This window comes from Strix uralensis, chromosome 3 (genome assembly GCF_047716275.1).
Source record: "Strix uralensis isolate ZFMK-TIS-50842 chromosome 3, bStrUra1, whole genome shotgun sequence".
Taxonomy (NCBI): Eukaryota; Metazoa; Chordata; class Aves; order Strigiformes; family Strigidae; genus Strix; species Strix uralensis.
The window spans coordinates 81,635,159-81,662,661 of NC_133974.1; the positions used below are offsets into that span (position 1 = coordinate 81,635,159).

A 27,503-nucleotide genomic window follows, 5' to 3' on the forward strand; every position below is an offset into this window, starting at 1 on the left:
GCCGCCGGGCCCCACGGCCGCGCGCTGCCCCCGCGCCGGAGAACAAAGCGCGAAGCCGCGCCCCGGCGGGGGGGGGGGGGGGAAGGAGGAGGCCCGGCCGCCGCCCGGGCCGCGGGCTTTGCCCGGACGCGGCTCCCAACGGTCCGCGGACCGAGCAGCCGCCGGGGCGTTGGGTAGCAGCACCCACCCCACCGGCCGCGTGCTCGCACACGTTCATTGTCAGCTGTGAACAATACCGCGGGCGTGGCGAAGGCATCAGCGCTCCCTTCCCACACACGGCAGTTCCCACAGCAGATGTCCACGCGCTTCACGCCTCAGCCAGAGCCCTATTTTTCAAGATACACCATTGCTGTCCTTGCCTCAGTAGCCTCGTTACCGACCCCATCGTCCTCCTGCGTCAGAGGCCACCCGCCTGAAATGCTGACCCTCGCCCAAGGCCGGGCTTGGCCACCAGCTGGAATGCAGTTGGCATTTAACAGGAGTGTAAGGCCCAGGGAAGCTCATGACTGAACTCACACTTCAGTCAAGGCCCACGACTGGAAATTTGCAGAGATTCCTAAGAGCGCAAAGCACGGCTTCCCACCTGGCCAGGTTGCTACATGGACTGGCATTTTATCAAAGATACAACTAGGAAAAACCGAACACCACCTTTTCTTACAAAGCACGATACCTGCAATTTATTGTAAACATTCATTAACAACTCTAGGCATGCAACAGACAAGAACATTCAAAATTTTGCAAAGTTTGGCCTTACACCAGCTGCTTCAACTTCCACAGCAGAGCGTTACGACAGATGAAGCCCATATGTACTCAACCATACACATTTCAAAAGCGTTTTTTTGGGTTTGGGTTTTTTTTAACAGAGAAAAATGAGCAAAGTTATCTCAACTATACGTGCCAGGACAAAAATTAGTACTAAAATAATGACATTCTGAAAATTTTAAAATATACCACGTACTGTGATGCACAAAACCAGGTGTGGCTTTGAGAGTATTAATCGTAATAACAAGCCATTACCAAAGCCAGTGCAATAAATGTTTCAGTTTCGTATTTAGCTGAAACCCAAGTGTCTCTTTGAGCATCCCAGACCCATCTGCTGGCAACCTAAAGGAAAGAAAAGAAAAAGCCATTTGTGAATCTATAAACAACACAGTTTGTATAATTTTTCTTAAAAGAACACACAGCATTATATAAATACTGATATAATTGCACTACGAGAATTACAAGTAGTAACATCTGCAAAATTACAGTGAAAATGAACAAGCCGTGTTCAATGTTAAAATACGTGTTCTTGCTCCCGCCCCATCAGGTCCAAAACCTCAATTCTCTGTCATAGTCACTTGTTGGCACTTTAGCGTATTGTAACAGCACCCCTTCAAAAGCAAGGTGAATAGACATCACTTTGGGGAGGCAACTAAGTAGTCACGTCCCCTGCCCCTCCACCTCCAGCTTATTCCAGTCTACTTGTGAGCATTACCAGGCTCTCAGCTTTTTTGGTAAGACTGTTTTCAAAGATAAAATGTGTGAATTGACTGCTGGAATAAATGTACCTCAGGAGAAAAAAGTCCATTTCAGTCATCCATTCTAACCTACGGCCCCACAGCCAAAGTACAACCTCAGAGGCAGCGGACTGGGAGATAGCACGAGAAAAGCAGGTGGATGCAGGCCCCTCAGAGTGGCTTCATTTCTGAAGCCAACAACCTTCAAACACTGTTTCACATAACCCACTAAAAACAGGTATGGTTTCGTCAGGTTTTAAGAGCTGATGATCAACAGTCCTAAACAGAAGTGCTCTCTGACACTCGGCAAGATACCTAAAAGTGTTCTGAATGCCAACGGCAGGTTGCATTACATGTAAATTTATATACAACACAGGAAAGTCTAGAATACTTTTCTTTGGGATGTGACAAGTTCAGCTCACTAATGTTAATTTGTAGTCCCAGGAGCATGGTCGGTGGCAGCTACAGTTGAAACGGTTTCCATCCCTTTCCCTGCCACCCATTCCTTCCCATGTCACCCCACACTATAACTGCACAGTATTTAGCGCCAAATGTGACAACCCGACTGGAGATCAAAATACACTGGAAAAAGAAAATTCACTTCAGTGCACAGCACACAGTGGAAATAACTGGTTGACAGGGAAGAGCAGCATGGGCTGCTTACTCGTTATTGACCTCAAAAAGATGACAGCCTTCACAGGGTTAAGTAGAATCACAGCAGTACCTTAAACTGTCACCTGGCATTCTACTCCCCATAAAGAACCTAAAGGCTTCAAGACCACCTCAAAGTAGTTAAGCTGATGAATGCAGAGGAACGCCTTGGAGACAACATACAGTTCTAAAAATTATTTTCCATTTACAAAAGATATTATGAATAATTTGTTTGCTCACATTTATTGCCTGACCTGCCTTTTCCACAATTAGTACTGATACCACGTACTTATAACGGTCAAAGTCCAATTCCTTCACAGCCTTTAATATTTCTTCAGAGATTGAAGCACACAAGGAGGGACTGGAAACTCCATCATATTTGTCTTGCTGAAGTTTATTCTATCAAAAACAATTTTGAGAGATCTTAGTTTTCATCCTGGTAGTCTTTTGCCAAAAGTTAAACAGTCATTTTCATCACAAGAACATTAGAAGAACCAATGAGTAGAACAGTCAATATAGATGATGCTCTCAAACACCAAAGGCTGCTCTATTTTTACTCTAAAATGTTTTATCTGTATTTTGAAAGTGACAAACATGTCCAGCCAATCTCCATTTAACAAACAGGCGTGTATTCTCATTCATTTGGGCTCAGTTCACTGGAAAATAGTGCTACAAACACCTGCTCCAAATATCCAAGGCACGTCTTCCAGGCAGCAGAATTACAAGAGTTGGTTGTAACTATTCAAGGTATCACTAACGGCTACATATTATCTCAACAGATTATTTTCCTTCATTTTTGCCTAATTTTTGTATATGGCAGTCAGACTGTCAAGAACACCATGTATATTTTATGCAGGTTATGTGATGTTAGTAGAACTAACTGAAGGAGTACTTTGCGAAACAGAGCACACTCGCATTACATTTGTGCGCCAAAACCTGAAGTCTGCAAAAATTTATCATGTTTAGTTTATGCAACCTACCCTGTTCACTGTTCAATTAATAAAGTCTTTGCAAGACAAGCTACTTTTGCAATAAAATTAGACAATTAATTGTAAAAAATACTATACCATTAGTATCGCTTGAGCTCTGTCTCTTACTAAATAATCCCGAAATTTATTATGTGACTCTAGTCTGTATGTATTGGCATATCTTATCTTCGCCCTATTAGCTTTGAATGCCAGTTGCTTAGCTTTCACCGAATCAGTAAAATACTCTTCTTCCACTGGAGCCATACCTAAAGCTTCGTAATTTGATTGAGTCCTTTTTCCTTTCATCTGTGCAAAATAATAAAAAGTAGTTCAAATCGCAGGTCAGTATTTTAGCATTTAACAGTCTCTAAATAATACTTTAGAGCGTACAGTTAAGAGGAAAAAAACAATTAGTATAGGAACATGTTACGAAAAAAGCAGAAAAGCTAGAAAATCGGTATCTTTCCTTGCGGCTGTTTTGACACTACCGCTTTGACTGAAAAAGAGAACAGTTGTTAACTTCCACTCAATTTTAATTTCTTTTCCACCGAAATCCAAATGAAATGATTCTGTGATTCTATGATGATTCTAAGTTCGCATTCAAACTCAGTCAGACACACCATATTAGCACTCTGAATCCACTCCATTTTCCAAGTAAAAACACACCGATATTAACACATGCCCAAGATTGTTAACCACAACTTCAAGCTTTTCATTCAAACAGCCTACACAAACCCAAAATATATGCTTGGTTCATTTACTATGTAATTTTACTTGTCCCCATTCCTTGTGAAGCTACTAAACAAATGCCTTATGTATTAATGACTTAATTTGCTCGTTAATAAAAAAAGAAAAAATACGCTCCAATCTGCAAGCTTTGTACTTTTGCTTGGAACTTAAAAATAGGGTAGTAATTCTTATTGGTCATCAGAACTTCGAAGATCCAAGTTTTCTCCCCCTCCAGCTTGTGTGCTATCATTCTCTTCAACACACATCACAAAATTTGGCCCTCTGTGAATGCAAGCAGCAAGTCTGATGATGCACATAAAAATGTCACCTGCTGTCCTCCATAGCTGACTTACAATAGAACTGTAAAATGATAACGAAACAATATGGAAAAGCACATGGAACCCATGAGATCATAACAAATGCTACAGACAGTGGTCTTCCATTCCAGCTACCTCCTAACAAACCACTTTGAGGTTTTGCTGACTCTTCAGTCCCTTGCTCCGCTTCCTGACTACAGCTAGAACTTAGGTGAGAGAAAATCATCAGTTCCTTCTCAGAAGGGCACAAAGGTGATATAACACCACAGTGCAAGGCTTACACTAAAAAGTATAGAAAAAGATAATACACTTCAGAGATAATACAAAAGTCTAATGAGAATTATTTGGAAAGATGTGCCACTCAGGCACTCACAAATCTTTCAGTCAGAGGAGTTTGAGAATAAGGGAAGCAATGCAGTTTCTTCTCTATGAAATCACTTACATGTTGGCCCTGTCAACACTGCGGATGTTACCTGCACCTCTCCTCTGGTTCCTTACTGTTAGATAATTCTGTTAAAAAACAGGGATGTTGGTAGCCCTAGTGCAAGTTGGTAGCAGGTGTTTGCTGATACCATGTCAACAATGCAAACTCTAAATAATACTTAAACACACTGAAAACGCAAGGAGCAAACACATTTGCACTTAGGCTGTGGACACTCACTATCATCTAACTGAAACTCAGATCTATAACGACTATAGCCCCTACCTCCTCATCCCAGGTCTCCTAACAGAATAAAACCCACCTCAAGTCTGCCAGCTGAGCTGCTCAAATGAGCATCCCAGTCCATGTCTGTGGAAATGAACCTGTGAAAAATGTCACAATCCAGAGAGCAATTCTTTGCTAACACGGTTCAACGCGAGTCACAACACCTTCAGCCTGTACCATTACATATGGAAGAAAATTCACATCTATAGCATGACTTCTAACAATGCTATTACTTACAAGTTTAACTAGTGTTATTAGTGACAGAAGTTTTCATAATCATTTCCTCATGTGAAAGAAGCCATTTACTAACCTTACTGATATCTCTACACAAACAGCTAATAAATAAACCTACTTCGGTATTTCACAATACGAATACTGTGATTCCAAGTTTTAGCACAATGTTGCAATTATGTTTCTGTATAACATTTGCATCCTTTGTAAAAGAATCTCTCAAAAATTCAAGAGCTGACTTTGCATTTGACTATACAAAAGCCCGTTCTTATGTTACTGAACTCTACTACATTGGCTTAACCTTGGACACATGGAAGCAAGTATGCTGAGAGAAGAACACTTCAGCTATTTGGAAGAAACACTGTTTGTTAATACATTTGTTTTAACAGCCAATAGTTGCTTTAAAGAAACAGTTCTTGTTTATTTCTTCAAAAGAGGGCACACCTCCTAACTTAGAGGAGTTACAGTAGCACCTCAAGTTGGAAAGACTGCACCCCCAAAGGGAGGAGCACCCTTGCCTTCTTTTTACCTTCCCAAGGCTTTAACAACTTTGCCTCCCAGTGCCTAAGGTGGCACACCAGCCGCAAGGTGGATGTCAAAGTGACACCTGACCAAGTAGCAAGAGGACGAGCTGCCCCAAACCGGATGCAAAACAGATGGGAACAGCGTTTCCGATACATGTTTTCACAAGATGACACTCACCGTTTAATCACACACCGAGGCCCACGTCCTTCTGCACGCTACACTGCCCTCCCTAAGGACCTGAGCCCCATCGCTCCCTCCTTCCCCCACCAGCTGAAACGCTGCAGTCCCAGCCCGGCACCCCCTCAGCTCTCGGGTGAGGGCCACGCCCGTTGCCGCCGCCCTCACGCCCGTTGCCTCCCCGCGCCGCCGGCCCCGGCCGCCCAACCACCCCCGGGGCTGCCGTCCCGCCCAGGCGGCTGCTCACGGTCTCTTTATCACGCTTTCCTCCCTCCGGGGGGGCGGCGGCAGCGGGCTTCGACATCTTAGAGCGCCACTTTCCCCAAGGGCAGGGGCGGGCGCAGCCGCCTCTTCTCGTCTCTCCTCCCGCTCCCGGCGACAGGCCGCGGGGAGAAGCCGCCTTCGCGCTCGGCGGCGTGGAGCAGCCCCGTGCCAGGGCGGGGCTCTTCCCGCGCGAGCCAGGCGTGACGCCACACGCTAGCGCAGCGTCGTGACGTGAGCGGGCGGGCCCGGAGGTAACGGAGGTAACGGCCGCAGGGCGCCATGGCGGGGTGGGGCGGCGGCCTCCGTGAACGACAGCGGGGGATCGGGGGCTTTGGGCCGGGGCTTGCTGCCGCCCTCGCTTCCCGCGTGGTTGCGGGGCCCCGGGGAAATGCGGGTGCTGCGGCCGGAGGGCGGCGGGGCGGGGCTGCCGTGCCAGGGCGGCGCAGCGATGTCCCCCGGGGAAACCCAGGTCTTGGTCACGTTACAGTCCCGGAGAGCTCCAGCGACCTGCCCATGACCTGCCGGGTGTGCTTCAGGCGATAAGGGGCGGCTGTGGTAGTTCAAGGTCTGCACGGGCCTCCTATCTCTGACAGTGAAACGTGGGGGGCCTCAAAATAAGGTGAAGGACTGAATTATATGTTTAATGAGCATTTTAGATTTTTTTTTTTAATAGCAGATAGGATACTCCTGATGGCAGCTGATACCTGCTGTACCTGCTCTGTGCTGTTACCCATATAAAGATGTCTCTCCTCACAGCCCTGAATTCAGAAATTATGTACTGTATTCCACTACCTAATTAATGAGGAAAAAAACGTTTTTAATTTGAACTTTAATGGAATCTTTTTATAGTTGCTGTGATACTTCATTTTCAAACAGTTTGTCTGTCTTCTGTTTGATTAATGAGGAACCATGACTTTTTTTACTAAATCAGCAGCATTTTCCTTCTTGATAACATGAGCAGGTCTATCTTGGCAAATTCTTTAAGTTAAATGTGTGCTTCTGAATCAGTCCATCATTCTGTTTAGACTAATGTTCAAATAACATTTATGCTTAAATTGTTCTACCATTACTACCAGTTCATACAAAATTTACACGTGCCTTCCGCCTTCCCGCCTCCCCCGCTCTCCGCAATGATTTGCTGGTCATAAGGGCTGAAGCCCTTGGTTTCCCTTGAAGTAGCATCAGGTTCCCTGCAAACTCAGAGATTAGACAGAACAGTTACATATAAACTGGGATATTTTGCTTCAGTCTCTCTTGGCATCAGTTCAGTAGATATAACCATTCAGAAATATACCATCCTGGCATTATGCAACTAGAGCAATTCTTCCCCAAAGAAGTTGGGGAAGTTTTCCAGAAAGTGGTTCTGCTCTAGAGGGTTCCTTTCATAATATGCATAGATGAAAGTTGCATGGCAAACCTCACCAACTTCTTTACAGGTGCTGCATTCTATTTGTATATCTGTGCTTGTGGGTATGCTTTAATAATAATTTTCTTTGTTCTCATGTACTTTCTTAATGCAAGGACTCTTTTTTGTGTGTGTGTGTTCTAGATGGCGTTCTCACGCTCTGTCACTACTTGTCTTTCTCCACCTGTGCATTACGTGATTTGCAAACTTGGATTTGAGAAGAAAGACGCCTATGATATTAATAATATTTTATCTGAAAATGGTGAAGTATGTTGGCAAGCTCTTACAGAGCATGTGTGTTACCTTGAATCAGGTTGGTGTTTAACTCCTATAGTAGTGATACATTTAAGACTGATGCAGAATCTCAGTACAGTTCATAGCAAGTGCAACTTAGTTATAACATTTTATTACAATACAGCGTTAGCTTTGCTGCAGATTAGAGTATGTCCAGTTCATATGTGCAAGGAGCTTTAAATTTTTCATCTACGTTTGGTATTTGGTTATTGCTGGCTCCTATGATTCACGTAACTATGCTATATAAGTAGCTGCTCCTTTGCTTCCTCATTCATCTTGGTTCCCACCTTCTTGTGCCTGTACATATGGGGTTCAGTTCTGCTTCTCTCTTACCTCGTCATTGCTTTCTTCTATGTTGTTTATATCCCTTTTGCAGGAAATTTAAAACACTGGGGCTATCAGTATTCCTACTGTTGCTTCTGTTTTTGTTTCCCCAACTTTAGCACGTACAGAAGTACTGTTTGGTTTCCCTTCTGTATGTAGAACAGATTATAATTGTTTTTTAACCAAAACGAAGTATTTATGCCCAGATGAACTTGTTGAATCATCATGCAAGCTCTGTTATTAATTTCCAGAGATCTTAAAAATTATACATGTTTCTGCCTCAAGCAATATCTTTCAGTAAATGAGAAGAATTTATTTTCCTATAAAAGTGTTCCACCAAAGAGGAGCAGTGATACCACTCTGTAAGGTACCACATCCATCTGCATTCTTTAAAGGGTGTAAATTGTGCAGCTTGACTGATCCCTCTGAGCCTGCACTAACTGTTGCATTTAGGGTGAGAATAAATTTGGTAAGAGATAAATCCCCTTGTGTTCTAGCTGGTCCTCAGAGATTAGAGGGACTAGGGGCGGCTGGACTTATCCCTCAATAGGTATGCCAGTTGGGGCTGTAACTATCGGTCTGACCCGGACGCCCGAACAGCCCGTATGCTGTAGGTCCGGTTGCGTTCAAAACAAGCCGTCAGGTTCACAAATAGTGCGGATTAGTGGCCGTCACTATAGGCTTGACCCAGCCCAAACAGCCCATACACTGTAAGTCTGGTTACATTCAAGAGAAGCAGATTCATGAATAGTACAGTTTATTTTCATGCAACATCTACAGATTCTTTAAGATTACCTACGATACATGCACAAACTGCAGGTTGGCTATATAGCACTACACAAAAGAAAAAGGATTGCAATCACACACACGCAGTTCCTGGGTATACACTCGGTGTAGCTGAGGAAATCTTACCAAAAGGCGTCCCTTCTGGGGGGGGTGTGGGGGTGTGAGAGCCCAAACCCGTCAATCTGTCCCTCCGATTTGGCGTCGGATTATCGTCCCTCCAAGTTAGGTACAAACTTGGGGTACTATTTTTCTTAGTAGGTATGAGTGAGTGGGTGGGACTGTAGTCAAGTAATTATTTTTTGAGTAATGACATAATTCATTTTGTGGTGCCAAGGGGTACAGCTGGTTTTTGTGGGAAAAAAGAGGGAGGACGGGAAGCAAGGTCAACTTGGTGCGAGGGGTGCAGCTGGGTTGTGTGAGAAAAAAGGGAGGATGAGGCACAGCGTTGGAAGGTTGTACAAAAAATTATATTTTGAGAGAAACAAGTAGAACTTTCTTGAAGTGAAAGAATGGGACTGTGCGGCCTGCACCCTGCTTCGCATTCCTCCTTGGCGCCACATCAAACACAAATCACTGGACCTTCATCCCGTCCTGTGTTTATTCTGGGGACTCTATGTCAAGGAAAATGTATGTTTTTGCAGATTTCTCACTGTTTTGCCTTCCTCACACTTCCAACACCTAACACTAACTTCCAGCTTGATTATGTGGAATTTGCATACTCTAGTAGGTTCTTCCCATTTCAACAAACCCAGAACATAATAATCCTCTTGACTTCCATATTTTCTTGCATTAGAGTGTTGGCGGTTTTTTTATTTGGAGAAGGTACTTGATCTTATCTGGTTTCACACTGCACTTTTCTATATCTTATCTGTGTGGTCTTTTGGACAATAAACTGTAGTGTATTAGGTGTGCTAAAATAGTCTGGATAAAATTCTCTGTGCTAAATATGTACACAAGCTGTAGCAGGTTTTACTCCTTGTGAGTTTTAAAATATTGGACCTTCAGGAAGTTTGGTATTCTAATCACCTTCTGTTTTTTGGTTTAAGATCAAAGTGTGGATTATATCAAAAGCATACAATCATTAGGACCTGTGTGTGAATCTGTTAATTTGCACTTCAAATCTCTGACCAAGGAGAAATTTGTAATTCAGTATGCATTATGGTTCCACTGGACAAACTGCACAGAGGTATGGAAATGTCTGTTGACAATTTGTATTTTGGCACATGAACCCTTTGTGGAAGTTTAATGTAAGGACACACAAGAGATATCAATGAACCAAAATGCTTAGAATTTGTAACTAATTGTCCCTATCTGATACATAGTTGCTTCTAATTTTCCTGACTTTGTAATTAGACTTTATATAAGTTATCACAAAGAGAACATGAGGTGCTTTGGGCCTCTTCTGACCTAAGATGGTAGGATTTTGTTTTTCTAATACTCTGTGCTTAATATCAAGTAAGTTATTGTTGATAATTTTTATAGATATAAGGCCCTAGATACATTGCAACTAAAAATACAAGAGGTGCTCTAGGGCAGTTTCTTTCCAGGCATCTGGATGTCATGGTTTTCTTTCTACATTTGCATAGTGACCATCACAGAGGAATATTTAGGTTTCTCAGTGCTTTTGACAATTTGATTCTTCCTTCTGAATATTTAAGACAACATTCTTCCTCTTCCCCATCATACAGTTATTTCTTGAAGTATTTGATGTTCTACAACATACACAAACTACAGAAGTTGCTCTTGGCTTAATGAAACTAACGTCATGCTTGGAGCGAGCCTTGGGTGATGTAAGTGCCAGCATGAAGAGTCTATTGCAGATTTGGTTTTGTAAGATGGGAATGAGCTCTTGGATTTAATTACATGTTGTAAAAGTGAGATTACCCTGTAGTGTAGTAGTACACTAATAGCCCAGCTGCATTTTGAGTTGGACAGATGTTATCTTCTGGATCCAGCTGTGCAAATGGAACCATCATCTGGGGTTTCTTCACCTGTGCTGGTAGACTTGCTTGTGTGAGTGCTGTTACTAACCAGTTTCATTAAAAAAATAACAGTTTGCTTAATCAGTGTACATATAGTAGGTCGTTGTTACTCTGATTTATTTAACTGAAACATGGAGCAGCATACCTTCCACAGAAGATCTGATGAGGTAGCGTCTGTGAGGAGAGGCAGGAGCATACAGCTGGAAATGCGTGACTAGATAACTTCTTTCCTCAGAGCTGTTTGCAGAGTGTACATCTGTTTAAATGCTTCGACACAAGTCTTGTGCTGCAAAAACATCTAGAAGTCAGCTTAAATTCTTGACCTAACTGATCAGCTGGATAGATCTGGCATCCATATTGTGGTCCTGAACATTTGTCTTGTTAACATATTCCCTCTTTCCTTTACCCTATAGTAGTTAGTAAAGGTATGCACTCTTGGTCGGTTTAAAGAGTAATACTGCAGGAGTTCCATGACCATCATGAGGCAAGGATATGAGATATGACTTAGACTTAGGAATGCTGACTGTATTAAGGAACTTGTATTTTGGATCCTTTTTGATGGAATGTGAATTAAGCTATGGTTCAACATTTGGTGATGGCACTGTATAAGTTTATTCAATCAATCTTCACAGCCGTGTTTGCTGGTGTTCTATATGTTATGTGAGTGCAAATATTTGAAGGTCTAGTAGCAAGCCAGATTGATGAACTGGTCCAGGTACCTTTCCACCTTTTACCCCTACCCCCATTTTTGTTTTTCATCTGGATCAGTTCCTTGATCTGCTTCACTGCATGACTACACAAACAGGTGCCACCACTACTTATGGGTATGTGCAGGTTAGGGGGAAGGGAGCAACAGCTGTTTTAAGAGGCTTTGCTGCTGGGGTATATTGTCCACAGATAAGATAAAATAGGTGGGTGTTAAATCTCTATGAGGAGCACTGGAGAAGGAAATGCCAGAGAAAGAACAACGGGCTAATTCACACATAGACAAACCAGTTTACCCAAGTATGGGGGGTGGTAAATTCTGAAGTAATGAAAAATTACCAAAACTGGAAAAAACCCGACAGGGAGGATACAAAGAATGGAAGGCTTCATAGTGGTGGAGAGTAAAGATGCTGAGATTGCCCAACTAGGATATAATCTAGTTTAAGGAACAGCCAGAATCAGAAGACAAACCACAAGTCTCCTTCCTTTGACAATGACAGGCCCTATAGACTTCTAGGGTAAGAATGAAGTATGGTGTCCTGCGTAGAGTTTATTCCCTTAATTATGAGTTCTTGTTGTGCTTTACTTTTTTTTTTTCTTCCTTTTTTGAAAAGAAGAGCAGTAAGTGTACAGACAATGTGAAAAGCTTAACTATGGGAACATTAAGTAGGATATCCACTCTTTCCTGATCTGTGCCATAAATTTTAATTTGTCGTGAAATTATGGAATTTAAAGCCTTTTTAAGGATTTGGTGGGTTTTGTTCGATTAGTGTTTTTACAATAATGAAAATGCTTACTGGATGAAATAGTCAAGTTGTATGTTTGAAATAGAAAGAAGTATACTGAATTACTTATGTTATCCGGTTTGCTTTTTTTTAATAGGTATATTTACTGATCGGTAAAGATTGCCCTTTCCTTTTAAGAGACTTGCTTGCTTCTGAGCAGCTTGCAGTTATCTTTGGACAAGCTGTAGTAAGTGCATAGTTTTGAAATAAGTAACAAATACTGAGCTGGTTTTCTTCTTACTAAATGGCACGTTTCCAAGCGTAGCCTTTGCTTGCACTGGAGAAGAGTTTGCAAATTTTGTAATATATTGGAAAAACTTTCATTTTATACACGTTACAGTCTGGGGGATATATGCCAAAACCAGTGAATATTGTAAATGGAAATATATTTAAAGGCAAGCTCATAAGTTCTTGTTTGCTTTTCTACATGAAAAACCTACATACGTAAAATTCCACATATCTGTCAAGGGGGTGAGCAAGCTGCAGACTTGTCTGCTTCTTTCTGAATTGTACTACTTGAAAATAGACATCCTGCACTGGCTGTTTCTGATGAGCTGTCTTCCCCTTCACCACCACTGTAGTAAGATGTTTTATAATGTTACCAACACTAGAATTTTTCAAAACAGAGGAAACTAATTCATTCATCCCCATGTGCAAAAGAATAATAATAACAAAATTCTGATGACATTTACACTCTTGTGTAAACAAAGTAGGTGGTCTTTCTCATACAGTTTTACAAACATAAATTCTTTGTTAGGACAGAATATTGGATGTGAACTGTAGAAGCTTGTATTGTTAGCCAGTCCAGTAGTGTTATAAGGATTATTTCTTGAATTTTGATGGCATGTGGAATACTTCAGTTCTTACAGTTAAAAAATAAAAACAAAGTTTCCCTTTTTGTGGGATAGTGATCTGGAAATACAGCTTTGAATACCAATTCTGTATTTTATGTTAATTTCTATTAAATTATGGTGGATTTATACTAAAAGAAGTAAGAGCTAAGCTTGATCTCATTTGTTTGCCTGTCATAGTTTTGTTCTTCCCATATTATGCTCTATAGCATGTACAAGTAAACTGAAAGCTTTCCTTTCAGAGAATACTGGGAATTGCAAATAATGAGTTACTGTTACTGTGACAAGCTGTGGCCAGTCATCTTGACAGTTAGACGTTGTAGTTTCTGAATAACTTCTGAAATTTTCTTAGGGAAAGATTCAAGGTAATAAATAATAGATTTTTTCATGCAGTAATCACTTTATTTATTAATTAGATGGATGTACTGAGGGTATTCATTGGATCTCCGTATGGTCTGAATCTTCGTAATGTGTTGTGGCATGGGTTTGCATCCCCACAAGAAATTCCTGCAAAGTAAGTTACCAAAAAGAATCTCATTTTCTTACCAGTCAGACTTGAGAGTGCTTGAAAAGCCATTAGTAAAACTTACAGCTCTTATTGAAAAAAATTTAAAAAAAAAAATGTCCAAAGGTCTCTGGCATTATCCTGACAGTTTTCCTCTGCTGCTGCTTCTTTTGGAAAGGGATTTCCATAGAATACTTGAGCCACTATAAAAGTCATCAGTTTTAGGACCAGTGCATTTTTTAGTAGCAGGAAAAGCAAGAAAGCTTATTGTTTTGAAACCTGGTTCCTTGTCTGTCAGGGCAGTCAGGAATTACACGTAACAAAAGGCAGAGGAATGGGGTAGAGGAGGGGCAACAGCAGCCAGTGTAGAATACACTGACACTTTTTTCCTAATTCTGCATTGTTTTTTCATGTTTGTGAGTGCAATTAATTATGAAGTGCCCCTATTCAAAAGAGATGGGGAGCGTAGGTTTTGGATGTTCTTTGAAAGAGCAAAAAAGCCCTTTGTCCCCAACCCACAGAAGTTGATTCTTTGCAAAAGATTTAGTTGTATAAGCTTTTCTAATATATGTTGGTATTCTCCCTAGATATTGTGCTATGCTGCTTTTTTTAACTGCAGGATTGGGTCAGTTGTTACAGATGTATCTTCTGCAAACTAAATGCATTTTAGTACATCGACCTTATGTGATCTTCGTTAGCTCTGAGGAGCTTGATGTATTTCCAGGCAAGTATTAGCAAGTTTTTATTATGCTATATTTGCTATTGTTTCATTGTCCAGAAGTGCTGTTGAAAATAATGCATTTTCCACAGTTCTAACATTGAATCATAACTAAGGTACCTGTATACGCTGTCATTAGATGAATCAGTCATGCTTATAGGGCAACTTTTTAATATGTAGGCAGTTCCACTGTCTATTGAACCTAAAAATACTGCATTCTAAAATAATTGTAACATTGAAACATCTAACATTACTGCTTCTAAAAGACTGCAACTGTATGTCCCAGTTTTTTGATGATGAGAGTTCATTTAATGCAACAGTCATCTTGTTTTCCTTTAGAAAATCTAATTCTTTCCAGAATCAGTGGGTTCCAGCTGTAAGTGTCCCAGCAGAAGTGCCCTGCATCTTGAAACAGTGAAGGATGGTGACACATCTTCAGTATACTGATGCTTTTCTCAGGGAAGGACCTGAAGTGTCAGATTAAAATTTTCTAATCTCCCTGGCTACAGACCTCATTTGGTTTATTCCTACTATTTTTAAAGCAAAAACAGCATATGGGGAATCTTGGTGTCAGTGGTGGTCGTGGTCAGTTTGTGCTATGTGATCAGTTTGCTGGTGGAACATCTGTGCACGGAACTGAGACAGGGCTTTTGGGAAACAACTCAAGCTGATAGCATTCCAGTCATGTAGTGTAAACCCTATAGCTGTTGATTTGCTTAGAAAAAACACCTACTGCAATCAAGTTGCACTTGCCATTTTAAGCCTGGGTAAGATATTTATAATGTGAATTCATAAGTGTGAGTTTCATTATATGGTAGCATTGAAGTATGAAGTGTTAATTTATTATGCTAAATGTCAGTGTGGAAAATTGATAAATAAGAACAATGTGCTTATGTTCAAGTGTTCATACTGCCGCACTGATTCTTACTGAATTAAAATGATTAATATACATTACGCTGTTTTAAAGTATTTGAAGTAGGTGGAGAACAACTCAACAGAGAAGCTGGGTCCAGTTGCTGTGTAGGCTTTTAGTCTCAGTAAAAAGCAGCCATGACTTTTAAACTGGTTTTACTGTGTAATTTTATATTATCACTAAAATCGCATTCTTACAAACTCAATTTCTGATCTTACATATGACTACCATTGTATTTGCATAGTTAAAATAAATTGGATAACTTTTAAGTCTCCCTTTACAAATGCTGAAATAATCTTATATTTTCAGTGAAATATTAAGAATGATTTAGTAAATTGTAGATTGTATGTAGTTTATCAATGGGTTTTTTTGCTAACTTGCAGATCTTAGTCATGAAACACTTGCCATAGCTGAAGAGCTAGTAAAACTGTCCAGTTTTGTATTACAAACAATGATACCATTTTGGATGGCTGCTTTAACAGCATTCAAGCAAAGCAGGTAACTGTTGATCATTTTTTAATTGTTTTTTTTAATAGAATATAAAAAGAATATATTCTATATTTATAGAATAATAGCAGCATTTGTAGATTCCAAAGCTTTTTGCTATATCTGTTGCTTAGCAACATATAGTTATGCATTGTTATGGTGGTCTCTCAGAAAGTTTGTGGACTTACTACTTTATTTTGTGCCAACTAGGATTATAAACTATGTTTTGAAACCTAAAAGAGCTATTGCAGATGTAGCCAAAATGGAGAGTTTTACAAAGCAAGTGGAAACAAATCTTCAGATGTTAACATTTTTAGTTTAAAAAAAGTACAGTGTTTTGTTTTCCTCTCCCATGCTCCACCTTTTTGTATGTTATTCTCATCTCTAAGCTGGTTTGAATTCTGTGATCAGCTTCTGTTGGGCACAGGTAGTCACTTATTTTTTGTTTATAAAGTGCATTACAAAAGAATTTTGGTCTGGGTTGTTTAGCCAGAGAGTGTAACTCTGAGATGGCTCGAATTTCCATCTGAATTATATTTATAAGGGGAGAAAACCCCTTTGGATATCTTTGTTATTTTTTCAGGTATGCTGACTGTGTGATTCTCTTACTTCCTCAGCTGGAAGTTGGACTTAGATTGCTCTTCACTACAACTAATAAATGTCCAAATCGATTGCTAACAGCTGAGGTAAAATTTCTGTCTAAAGTCAGTTATGATTTACTGCTAACAATATTTGTAGAATAGTTATTCTAGAAGCATAGTTTCTAAACATTTACGGATTATCCCCCAAAATTTTCGATCAATTGTAGAACATTGTTTACAAATCTCCAGTAGAGTTTCATGAATGCCTTATTTTTTTTGTAAAGAAGTCTGCCAGTAAAAGAGGTCTGAAAGTACTTGAACATTAGTGTTCAGGAACAGTAGTTTAGGATGGAAAGTAGATCATGTTATATTTATTTTAAAAAACTTGAGACAAAATGCCAAAGTTCCTTTTTTCATTTATAAGGGTTTGTGGTTATTTTGCTATTCATGCACCTCTAGTATGTCATGCAAATGAATAAATACAAATTTGGTATGTGTCTAGTTAATTGTTTTAATTTGAAAATCAAATAATATTGTCCTTTGTTCTAGCCTTCTGCTCTCTACACCACTTTTGATGAGGTACTTGTGATCTTTTTATTTTTTTTAAATATATATCAATGTCAGAATTTAAACACATGCATGTTTCCCATCACTAGAGACCAGAAAGCGCTTTCTTGTGTTGGGTAAGACATTGTTTCTAATTTTTTTCCAAATAGAAGATGATGAACAGTAAACATTTTAAATTTGGAATCCCCCATAAAATATAAAAATTAATACAAATTTTAATAAACAGACTTTAATTTATTTGAAATGTTTTTATCTTGAAATTCTTCATCTCACAGAAACATTCTGTCATTTTCCTAGATTCAGTTATTCAAAATAAATACAAATAAACATTGTAGACAGAAATCCTCAATTTTTGCAACTCTCTTCTTAATCTGAATTAACTCAAATTGTCTGTCAGTAATAATTAGGCACCTTGATTCTTGAGTGGCAGAAGTAATTGCTTAAAGTTAGGGAAACTAATTACTTCTGTTGGTATTTTGTCTTTGATTGTTTGACTTTCAATAATAAGTTTCCATTCAAGTTACTTTTTTCTAGATGCTAGCAAAACATTTGGATAATGAAGAAGTCAACCAGCTTCCTGCAGTCCTTGAGGAACCTGCAATGGTAAGTGTTTTGTGGGGTTTTTTTCCTTGTTTTTGCTTTGTTTTCTTTTGTTTGTTTTTAAATTTAGTAATATATTTATGATCATGCCTAATACTCACTTATTTCACATAGTTTATCTCCAGCAGCTGTGAAACTTGAACCAGAAGCTTGTTACCCTTTTTCATTTTGAAGGATACAAAGCAGTACCTGACAAGTTATATTGGGTTAGGATATAAGACTGTCTTTCTTTCTGAAATACAGAAGTCTCAGGGATATTTGTCTTCAGACTTCTGAAGATCAGCTGAGTGGAGCAAAAGAAAAACTGATGCCTCAGACAGGGAAAATTAAAACTTATTTCTGATAACTTCTGGGATGCATCTTATACTACCTGAGCAGATGGCACAAAAACATAGCTGCAAACCTACCAACAGCACGTCCTGCATCTTGCCACCCAAACAGATAATGAACAGGAAAACTGGAGGTGTTGAATTTAGAGGCCTTTTGAGACTGTAGGGGACACCTGAGTTGATTATCCTGTTGCCAGAGGCAGTGGGGCTGTGGACAACTTGGGACACAAAGCTGAAGGAAATCTGTTGTTACCTCTCACAAAATAGCACGTATGTTAGTTTTTCGTTTCCTCAGAAGGTACCAAGATGGATGAGTTGCCCTTTTTTTTTTTTGCTATGAACATAGTTTGCATTGTTTTTTCTGACCATGTAAATGCCCCTTTCCTATAGACATGATCACATACTTATCTTTCAGAAGTATTCTATACACTGAATATATTCTATTCTATGTGAATACATATTGCTTCTACTCTATGTGAATACACACAGAATTCTATACACTTGGTGTATGTTTCCACAGGAATTTCTTTGGGATTTCTTGAACCACCAGGAGGGTCCACGTATAAGAGATCGTTTAAGCCATGGAGAGATCAATCTAGAAGCATTTCCTAGAGAAGTAGCTAATCCGATAGTTGCATTTGCAATTACTCTTCTCTGCAGATTCTCAGATGAGGACGTGTTTGCTTTTAAGGTAGGGATCAATATTATGCTCTCAGAAGATTTTTTCAGTTGTTTTGGATGCTAAATCTGATTTTAGAGAGTCTTATGACTGAATCTTTTTTGACAGCAGATTTTTGTGGAAATGAAGTATTCCTCCAAGTAAAAAATTGTGAAAGTATTTTTCTTCTAGTTTTGTAGTGAATAAGTGAAATTAATTTTATTTGTCAAATTGTGTCGATACCTAGCCTGTTTATCTGCTGAATTATCTGAAAGGTATGTAGAACAGCTGTAGCTCAGCCACTGAGGTATGTAATATTTGAGATTTTCTTTCTCTGAGACACTATAAATAATGTTGGCTCACTAATGGAGGTGTGATTTGTGTCTGCACTCTACACTGTAAATTTGTGAACACTTTCTGTCTAGCAATACATGTTTATAATTAGCAATTATTATATTTGCTGCCCCCAATTTCCTGTTAATATTTGGGATTACTTCTTTCAGTATCATACAGCAACCTGTGAGATAAATCTTCCATTTTTTAGTTGCAGCTCTTTTTAATTTCTCAAGATACATTGCATGCTGCTGCATTAAGAGAATACTTGGTTGCTTTTCTGTCAGCTGCTGTCAGGTTTCATAGTTAAAATGTGTCAAAGAAATTAAGCTTTAAACACTCACTGTGCTGATTACTGCTTTCAGCCCTCAGACATTTGGAAATCTTTATTGACTTCAGTACTATAGGTGGCTTGCATAAAATTAAGTCTAGGTCTGCATATGATTAGGACAGTTTAAAGAAACTGTTGTGTATTGTCTATGATTTTGTAAATCAGGAACACATGGTCATAAAACCACTGATGAACTGTGCAAGTTGCTACCGTTCTCAATTTCATCCAATTTCCCGACTCAAGAAACAGGTAGGTACTTCCAGCTGTGAAAGCATTTTGGTCCTTAAAATTGTGAATCCTTAAAATTGGGCTAATTGTTGTCTTCATGCTTCAACTGTCCTAAAAAGTTAAAATCTGACATATTTTAATGAGCTTTTTAGTTTTATCTTTCAGAATTTACTGGAATTTACAGATGATAAAATGAAATGTAATTAAGCACACTTCTGTTGATGCAGTTGGTGCTGTGTTTGTGCTCTAGATCACTGAATAGCCTTATCCTTACCTGGATGTTTGCTGTTCTGTAGTTTTCTTAATCTCCTTGTGCTTTCTTATGTCAGGAACACTCTGGTCATGTTTCTAGGAATCTTAGATTAGGCTATAACTAAGGTTTTTATTGTATGAAAGCCAGCTGATTAAGATTCCATCGTTGTAGCAAAATCTGCTTTCAAGTGTTGTGGTAGTTCTCTGACGATCAGTTTATGAATTACTGAACTGCTTGAAGATGTTCCTCGATTGATTTGAGATTGCAGTAGACATACTTAGTACTTTCATTTTCAACAGCATTCAAACCATATGTTACAAAAGTCATGTTAGTTATTTTTCATATCAAAAAAAATGGAAGAAAGAATAGTAGATTAGTTTACTCAGATGATGTTTTAGCATGTACATCAGGAATTTTTGCCCTGACAGACCTTAACAATTGATGTCAACTTACATAATTATGACTACTGAACAAGGAACTTCTCACTCATTGCAGTTTTTTCTAAAATAGCTACTAAGAAGAGTAAAATATGTTGTCCTGTCCAAAAGCTACACTTTACATAACATTTTTCATGATACATTTTTGAGGTGCTGGAATGTATGAAGAGCATTCACTTATGGCCTGAATTGCCAGTAGTGCCTGAGGAACACGTTCAAACGAATAAAGGGTATGTATATGCTATTAAAAAAAGATAGTTCTCAAAATAGTTATGAAGAATGGAATTTGAGATGGTGAAATGTCTCTTCAAATACATTACTAGTAAGATGATAGACACCAGAGGGGTTGTGACAAGACCCGTTTGTTCTTTTTAGCTTAATCTGTGCTGTACACATCAGTACAGATACTATAAAAACTATAAACAGTGCACTAACTTGAAGGGAATGAGAAGACAACTGAAACTTACAGAGGTGTTAGTGACTCCATGTTCTGTTTCTGAAGAGATGCTGAAGGGCTTGAGTCCGTTACAATTTAAAAAAAAAAAAAAAAAAGATGGCTCACCAGATGTAAAACAAAATAATTACTTATTCTGAAAAGGGCTTGGTGACCAAATCAGTGGAAGACTTTACATGAGATATTACTTAGAAAAAGAATGTAACATTCTCTTGTTATTTGAGAAGGAGGAAGTCATTATTAATATCATTGGAAGAGATTGTACTTGTTTAGATCTGAGAGCTGAAAATTCAATGCATCTAGCACATACTCAGTGTGCTGCAGAATTTTGACGAATGGAGGGTTAAGGGGGTTCAGAAGACTGTTGAGACTGAGAGAAGGTTGACTTTAGTTGGAGAAAGAAAATCATGCTTATAAGGTGGAGGAAAAAGAACCATGATGTCAGAGAGTGAGACTGGACATTGAAGACAGTGTTATCCAAAAAGTCTGCATCTTGATCTATGCCATTTGAGAAAGAACAAGTGCTACACAGTTTTACCATCTCAAATCTTTTTTTTTTCTTTTGTTTTTAAGGTTGGAAGGAGATACTGAAGCTAGTACTTTAATTTTGGTGATATCTGAAATTGTATCGCAGTTGCAGCAATATATGCCCCAGAACCGCTATAGTTCAGATGATCCAATCAATAGTGTCCTAACAGAGAGGTGAGTTTGATATCCTCCGAGTTCCTGCTCTCAGCTTCTACATGCAGCCCAACACAAGAACTCTCAAACCTAAGTTACTAATTTCCCTGGTTTTAGAACAGTGCTTGAAATGTTTAATGCACTTTTCTAATGCTGCTGCTGATTTAATCTAAAAATCTGAAGAATGCAGCTGAACATCACTTTCAAAATGAAGATGAGACATTGTAGATGTGGGACATTATTACAGTAGAGATTTTACTTGGAAAGTAGTATGAAAAAAACATTTTTCTTTCAGACTGGGGAAGCAAAATGTTTTAAATATTTATGTACTGACTAGATTAAGTTGACTTTAATCTGGTTTGTGTGCTAAAACTGCATCAGATTTTTGTTTTAATGGGCTTGGTGTCACAGCTGTGCATGGCATTTAAATAGTAATATGCTGCTACATAGTTCTGTTCTTACATGCTTACATGCAGAATAGAAGGTATCTTGTTATATTTGTTGTCAGACTTGGAGGTATGTTAGTTCCAATTATACCTGACTTGGAATAATGATCAAAACATGACATGCTAATTGACTTTCATTTAGCACTCTTATAGCAGTCTTAAGAGTCCCATGACTGAATGGTTTGGAACAAAACTCTCCTAATCAAACCCAGTCATCATGGGCAAGAGAGTGCAAGTGGATTTTACCTGTTGCTTTAGTTATGTAGGCTGTGTGCCTTCTGTTTTCTACCCGCCAATCTGCACTTTTCTCATTTATGAAAAAGAAGCCTGATTACTAAAGTGTTAAACCATTTTTAGAGTTTTCTGCCTGTATCACTTTTAGTCATTAATTTTTTGCTGTCTCAGAGATAATTTGAGCATGGGGGAGATTAGAAAACATTTTTATAAGAACAGTGTGTTAAAGTGATAACACATTAGGTTACCAGATTATAATATAACAGGGAGTGTAGTGATAGAACAAGGGGTAACGGTTTTAAACTGAAAGAGGACAGATTTAGATTAGATATAAGGAAGAAATTCTTTCCTGTGAGGGTGGTGCGACACTGGCACAAGTTGCCCAGAGAAGTTGTGGCTGCCCCCCCCCAGGAAGTGTTCAAGGCCAGGTTGGACGGGGCTTTGAGCAACCTGGTCTAGTGGAAGCTGTCCCTGCCAATGGCAGGGGGGTTGGAACTAGATGGTCTTTAAGGTCCCTTCCAACCCAAACCAGTCTATGATTTTATGACAGCAGAAAGGTATTTGGGTGCTTTAACAAATCATGATCTGGTGTGGTGGTGATTAAAACACTGGCCTCACCACCTGCCTTTTATGAAATGTTAAGTCTGCTTGTTGTTCTGCCAGGAAGAAAGACCACACACTAATGGGAGTGCTAATTAATACCATTTGTTTGAGTGAGTTTTATTATGGTGCATGTTAATTCATTATGAATTGAACTATGGTGGGAAGGCTTCAACCACAACCCTGCTGTGATTTGATGTGTTCAGTGTATCATTTCAGCCAGGCAGTTTTGATTATTGTGGTTGTATTTCTTTGATCTGAAATGGGAAACGTATTCATCACCAGCAGTTTTGCATTTATATTCAGTTAAGTCATAGAGAACACCGTCACTACCCCTACTATATAGATCCTTGCTTTTCTTCAGTCATGAGGTCAGGGTAATCTGTTTCCAGGTTTTCTGAGTTAAAACATTGTGAATCAAAGCACACCAAACATGAAATGTATCTCATGTCAAATCCAGCTAACAAAAGATTGAAGTTAACAGTTCCTTCCTGGTTTGCAGGCTGTTGATTGAACTTTGTGATACGCACGTGTGCACGCTTTATTCTCCCAGGCCTGTTCTGGAAATACTGGTGGTACTCCGTAAAATAAGCGCACAGTGCCATCAAGTGTCTGAACAAGTTATTGCCAGCACTGAGTTGAGATACAAACAGTGGATGAACAGGACTCTACGTTCTCGCCAGAGGCATAACTATCTACGGATGTTGAACAGGTTGGCTGGTGGTTTTTCTTTACTTTGTGGTTAGGTTTATGAGAAAGTGGCTGCATGCTGCTGTTGCTAGTTTTCAGTGGTTTGTCTAAGACGTTTAAAGTCAACAGTGTTCTAGTGTTCTTGTTAACCATTTCAGAGTTGCCAACCCAGATTTCTATTATGTAGTAATATTGAAATAGCAAGCAAATCTCAAATTGGAGAATAATTTAATGAGTATTTTTAGCATTGCTACATTACTTCACTGTAAATTATAAGATTTCAAATAAAATTCTCATTTAAATGTTACATTGTATTTTTTAGTTGCTAGCTTTTCCTATTTAAGCATATAAATGCTATTCAAGTTTTATCTGAATGCAATAGGTTAAACTGATTTCAAGACTCTACCCACTTTAGTTCTGCTGCTTTTTATCGTTATACTGGGTCAGCATCTTTATAGATAGAAGAGAGATTGTTTAGTATTCCATTAATTTTGTTCCTGTTCAGAAGTGCTTTCCAGGGATTTGTGATATACTTTAAAAACTAGGAAAACTGTAAATATTGTCTTCTCGGCCAGGTTATGTTCCTAAAAATGTTAACGATGTTATTTCAGAAACATAGCTTAAACTGACAACTGATGATACATATTTGCAATTCAGTTGAACAGTACTTTATGGAATAACGGATGCTGGTGAGGTTTCCTTTGGAAGCTTAACTATATATGTTTCTCTTTTTTTCTTCATTTTGAGGTTTCATAATTTATAGTCTTTGTTTATAGTTTTGATATTTGTTCTGCTCTTTGCTGAAGGACATTTCATAGTCTTCGGCCACACACCCTATGCAATATCCAGCTATTTAGGATGGATGCAGAAGTCTGAAGAATTTTTTATATTAATGATTTTTATTTACTTTTGTTATAGTTTGTGTATTTTAAAATATTTTTGCTTATTTCTAGCATTAAATTTTTGTCTCCGGTGTTGCGGCTCATCTTAGTGTTGATTACTCTAGAACTAGTCAATGTTCATTTGGTTTGTAAGAAGAATCAGTTTGATTATCAGCAGTATCTAAAGTGAGTATATAAGATTTACTTTATGAAAATAGGAAGTTGTACATATTCTTTTTTGATCTGTAACAAATCCTGTAGAGAAAAAAATAAAAAGGAACAGCATGACTTTTAGTACATTGTCATCCTTCTTTCAATCATTATAGTCATAATTATATCTCAGACATTGTTCACTCAGTTGAAAATATACGGTCCAGTTATTCACATTTTTAATTTTTATTAGACTCTTCCTTAGTATAGATAGAGAACAATCACACCCTCAAAAATACTAATACATAAAAGCTGTATTTAATATGTTAGTAATTTTACTCCTTGTGTGTCAATTAACAGCTGGCTGGATATCATAGACATTGTGAAACATTTGACTGAGGAAGGAAAGGAAGCCATTTGGGGAAAATTCTATCACACATTTTATCACCATGTTCTTTCTGTGGCATGTTTAATTGTAGTTCTGAGAATCATCACTTCTCACTGTGAGAATGAGGGAGTGGTTCTCTTCCAGAAGTAGAAGAAACCTTAACGCATTGATCATCTTGAGGCAGATTTGGAAATTTGGAGACAGTAGCATCTTTACATCAGGCATTGAGATATTTTTCTTTATTTCTTTTTTTTAAAAAAATCCTTTAATGAGTTTTTCTTTTTTGGTTTTATTTTTCATAGGTTTTTGAAGTCAGTTTTGCAGTATACGGAGAACTTGGTGACATACACAAGCCTCGAGAAAAACAAATGGGATGAAACCACGGAGCTGACAAACAAGGCTTTGATAAAAATAAGGAAAATCAGTGACAGAAAGCTAATGTTAATGCAACTAGCTACATAAATTAAATGGGTTTAAGATTATTTGGACATTGGTATATTTTAAGAGTTCTGGAGTCCTCAGATTTAACAAATCTAATTCAAAGACAAACTTCATCAGTCACTGTCAAATTTTGGATACAAAATTTACTCTTTTTATTAGACAGTGGCTGTTGAGACTGGAGTTGAATGATCAAGCTTCCAAAGAATGGACTGTTTGCCAAATCCAGTGAAAAAGATTTACTGTGAGCTAAACCAGGATGATGCAAGTTCTACTTTAAGTGTATTATGTGTTTTGTAGCTTGATTTTATTTTGTTTGTAGTTTTCTATTTACTGAAAATATCAAAGAAAAGAATGTGAATAAAAGCTCTGGAAAATTTTAAATCCCAAAAATATACTGGAAATAATGTCAGACACTGTGATCAACAGATGAAGAAATTATGAACATTTAGCATAAAGTAGTGCTCATTGGCAGCTGTGGTTGTTGTTATTAGTTAAAACAGAGTCAGATCTTGCACTGAAGTAGAGCTGATAACACAGTAACCAGTTGTTTATATACCAGGATTTAAAACAGACGGTGGAATAACTTTTACACAATATGTGAGGTTTTTTGTTTAATTTCATCTGCTCATTCCCAATACATATCTAGTTAGTGAGTTAATTTCATGCAGATTAAATATGAGCACTCATATTGAAGTGCTAAGGCTTGGACAACAGGCCCAAGCCAGAGTTGACCTGTAGATGAATCCTGTATATTTTATAGCTGATAACCATTGTGCTAGTAGGTATTGTACTAAGTTATAACAACCCACTTATGCTGATGTAAAAAGTGCTAAAGCATTGAAATACTGAAGCCTGAACAACAAGCCCCAAGCCGAAGCTGCTAACTCAGTATGTAATCATTAACAGAGTATGTAAGCTCACTAGTGAAAGATACAGCTTAGAATATAATCAGTAGTGAGGACAAAATGCTGAGAGAGTGTATCCTGCTTCACTTGTTTAGCCTTGTTTAAGGCTGAGAACCCACATATTTGGCCTTGTTAGAAACTCCCTTGGTTTCCCCCCCCCGAGCCCTGGCCAGGCTTTGGGTGGAATCCAACAGGAGAATGAAACCAGAAATTTTCCGCTCAAAACAAAGGTGCCAGGTGTTCTGGCTTGCCGATCTCTAGTATATAAGGCTGGACCCGCTCACAGCAACTTTGGAAGCCTCACCTACGGATGGACGCATCGCGTAGAACTTCCCACTTGCCAGGACAGGCTCTCCAAATCCTCGCTGTAACCGGGGCTCCCCAGCACCTTTGGATCTGGATGATGGTAGCATATGCAAGTAGTGATGTATCTTTCTTAATCACTATTCTCTCTCTCAGGTAGTAATGATTTGATGCATTACCCAGTATTTTCCTATTTGTTGCTTTAGGTGCATTATTCTGCCTTTTCTTACTGCATGTTTTCTGTATTACTCTGTTACATTATTTGGTTATCACTAGTGAAATACACCTACTCTTTTCACTCTGGTGTCCGAGTTTAACTGGTATCCTTAATCAGCAAAACACATATGCACACACTCACAGACACATATTTATTGTAGTTCAAAAAGTTATCCTCTTGTTGCATACAACATTAATTTGCATAATTTATTTTTTCCAAATAAATTCTCCCCTTTTCTCATCCCCAAAGAATAGAATTTCAAAGGAATTCATCAGTTGAAGAACAGATTCACAGAAGGCCACCAATCTCTATCCATTTGCCTTCTCCTATGGAGTGTAAAATCAGAGGGTAATGTCTGGAGAATGTTTGGCTCTACAAAGGATTAGAGATTCAAGTTACACTTTAATAAGATTCTTTGCCATGTTTCTTGACTGGAAATCACAGTGAGAGAATGACTAGTTTGGTTTATGTGGTGTGGGGGATGGATATAAACTAAGATCATATTGCTTCCTTTATGCTACTCTAGCAATATGTTGTGTGTGTTTGAAATTTAACTATGACACTTTTCAAGGGTTTTTTGTTACTATGGAACTAAATGATGTGACAAGGTGTGAACTAGATAAAAAAGGTTAAAACTAGAAATAGAGAATAATGTATCAAATGTAGTGTATGAGCCACAGTCTGAAATGTCAGCACTTTCTAACACCTGAGTTGGCAAATCCTAATTATATTTTTGAAGGCTTATGTTGTACCCATTGACTTTGCTCAGACATGTTAACTTCTGCTAAGGGTAGCTTGGTAGTGACATTTATGATGACTCTTGATTTGATGGTGATAAATATTGTAAGGGGGTGCTTGATTTGATGGTGATAAATATTGTAAGGGGGTGAGTGATAAGTATTGTAAGGCAAAAAATTATTTAAGCTTTACATATTTATTGTAGGAAAGAGATGAAGAAATTAAAACACAATCATG

The 27,503-nt window shown here is 38.5% G+C and overlaps 2 protein-coding genes across 9 annotated transcripts; one reads left to right on the top strand and one right to left on the bottom strand.

Annotated features, from left to right (window-relative positions):
- Positions 1-649: 649 nt before the first annotated feature.
- DYNLT2 (dynein light chain Tctex-type 2) lies at positions 650-6,224 on the bottom strand. Of its 4 annotated transcripts, none has more exons than XR_012628434.1 (4): positions 6,051-6,066; positions 3,385-3,424; positions 2,440-2,549; positions 650-1,104 (listed from the first exon to the last, which is right to left on the bottom strand). XR_012628434.1 is itself a non-coding variant. In XM_074864813.1 (4 exons), the coding sequence occupies exons 1-4, from the start codon at positions 6,105-6,107 to the stop codon at positions 1,014-1,016; spliced, it is 465 nt and encodes a 154-aa protein (XP_074720914.1). In that variant the 5' UTR covers positions 6,108-6,224; the 3' UTR covers positions 650-1,013. The 4 variants fall into 4 exon arrangements, 3 of the variants coding, with proteins under 3 accessions (XP_074720914.1, XP_074720912.1, XP_074720913.1); XM_074864813.1 differs by having other exon boundaries at positions 3,218-3,424; positions 6,051-6,224; XM_074864811.1 differs by having other exon boundaries at positions 2,391-2,549; positions 3,218-3,424; positions 6,051-6,224.
- A 59-nt stretch (positions 6,225-6,283) lies between these two features.
- ERMARD (ER membrane associated RNA degradation) lies at positions 6,284-26,609 on the top strand. Of its 5 annotated transcripts, none has more exons than XM_074863062.1 (18): positions 6,284-6,318; positions 7,617-7,785; positions 9,923-10,062; positions 10,565-10,666; positions 12,446-12,535; positions 13,616-13,713; positions 14,292-14,428; positions 15,719-15,833; positions 16,405-16,507; positions 16,952-16,981; positions 17,504-17,572; positions 18,419-18,589; positions 19,386-19,469; positions 20,289-20,368; positions 21,166-21,294; positions 23,056-23,265; positions 24,197-24,310; positions 24,965-26,609. In XM_074863062.1, the coding sequence occupies exons 2-18, from the start codon at positions 7,617-7,619 to the stop codon at positions 25,122-25,124; spliced, it is 2,001 nt and encodes a 666-aa protein (XP_074719163.1). In that variant the 5' UTR covers positions 6,284-6,318; the 3' UTR covers positions 25,125-26,609. The 5 variants fall into 5 exon arrangements, with proteins under 5 accessions (XP_074719163.1, XP_074719162.1, XP_074719161.1 ...); XM_074863061.1 differs by having other exon boundaries at positions 6,310-6,327; XM_074863060.1 differs by lacking the exon at positions 6,284-6,318 and adding an exon at positions 6,349-6,686.
- The last annotated feature ends 894 nt before the right edge of the window (positions 26,610-27,503 follow it).

Bases quoted from the DNA above. Each gene is read 5' to 3' on its own strand.
- DYNLT2 (XM_074864811.1), bottom strand. From the start codon at position 6,107: ATGTCGAAGCCCGCTGCCGCCGCCCCCCCGGAGGGAGGAAAGCGTGAT. The intron at 3,425-6,050 runs GTGAGCAGCCGC...TATTTTGCACAG, and splicing joins GAAAGCGTGATAAAGAGACC to ATGAAAGGAAAAAGGACTCA. The intron at 2,550-3,217 runs GTATAGTATTTT...TGTTTTTGATAG, and splicing joins GAGCTCAAGCGATACTAATG to AATAAACTTCAGCAAGACAA.
- ERMARD (XM_074863062.1), top strand. From the start codon at position 7,617: ATGGCGTTCTCACGCTCTGTCACTACTTGTCTTTCTCCACCTGTGCAT. The intron at 16,508-16,951 runs GTAAAATTTCTG...CCTTTGTTCTAG, and splicing joins ATCGATTGCTAACAGCTGAG to CCTTCTGCTCTCTACACCAC. The intron at 16,982-17,503 runs GTACTTGTGATC...ACTTTTTTCTAG, and splicing joins TCTACACCACTTTTGATGAG to ATGCTAGCAAAACATTTGGA.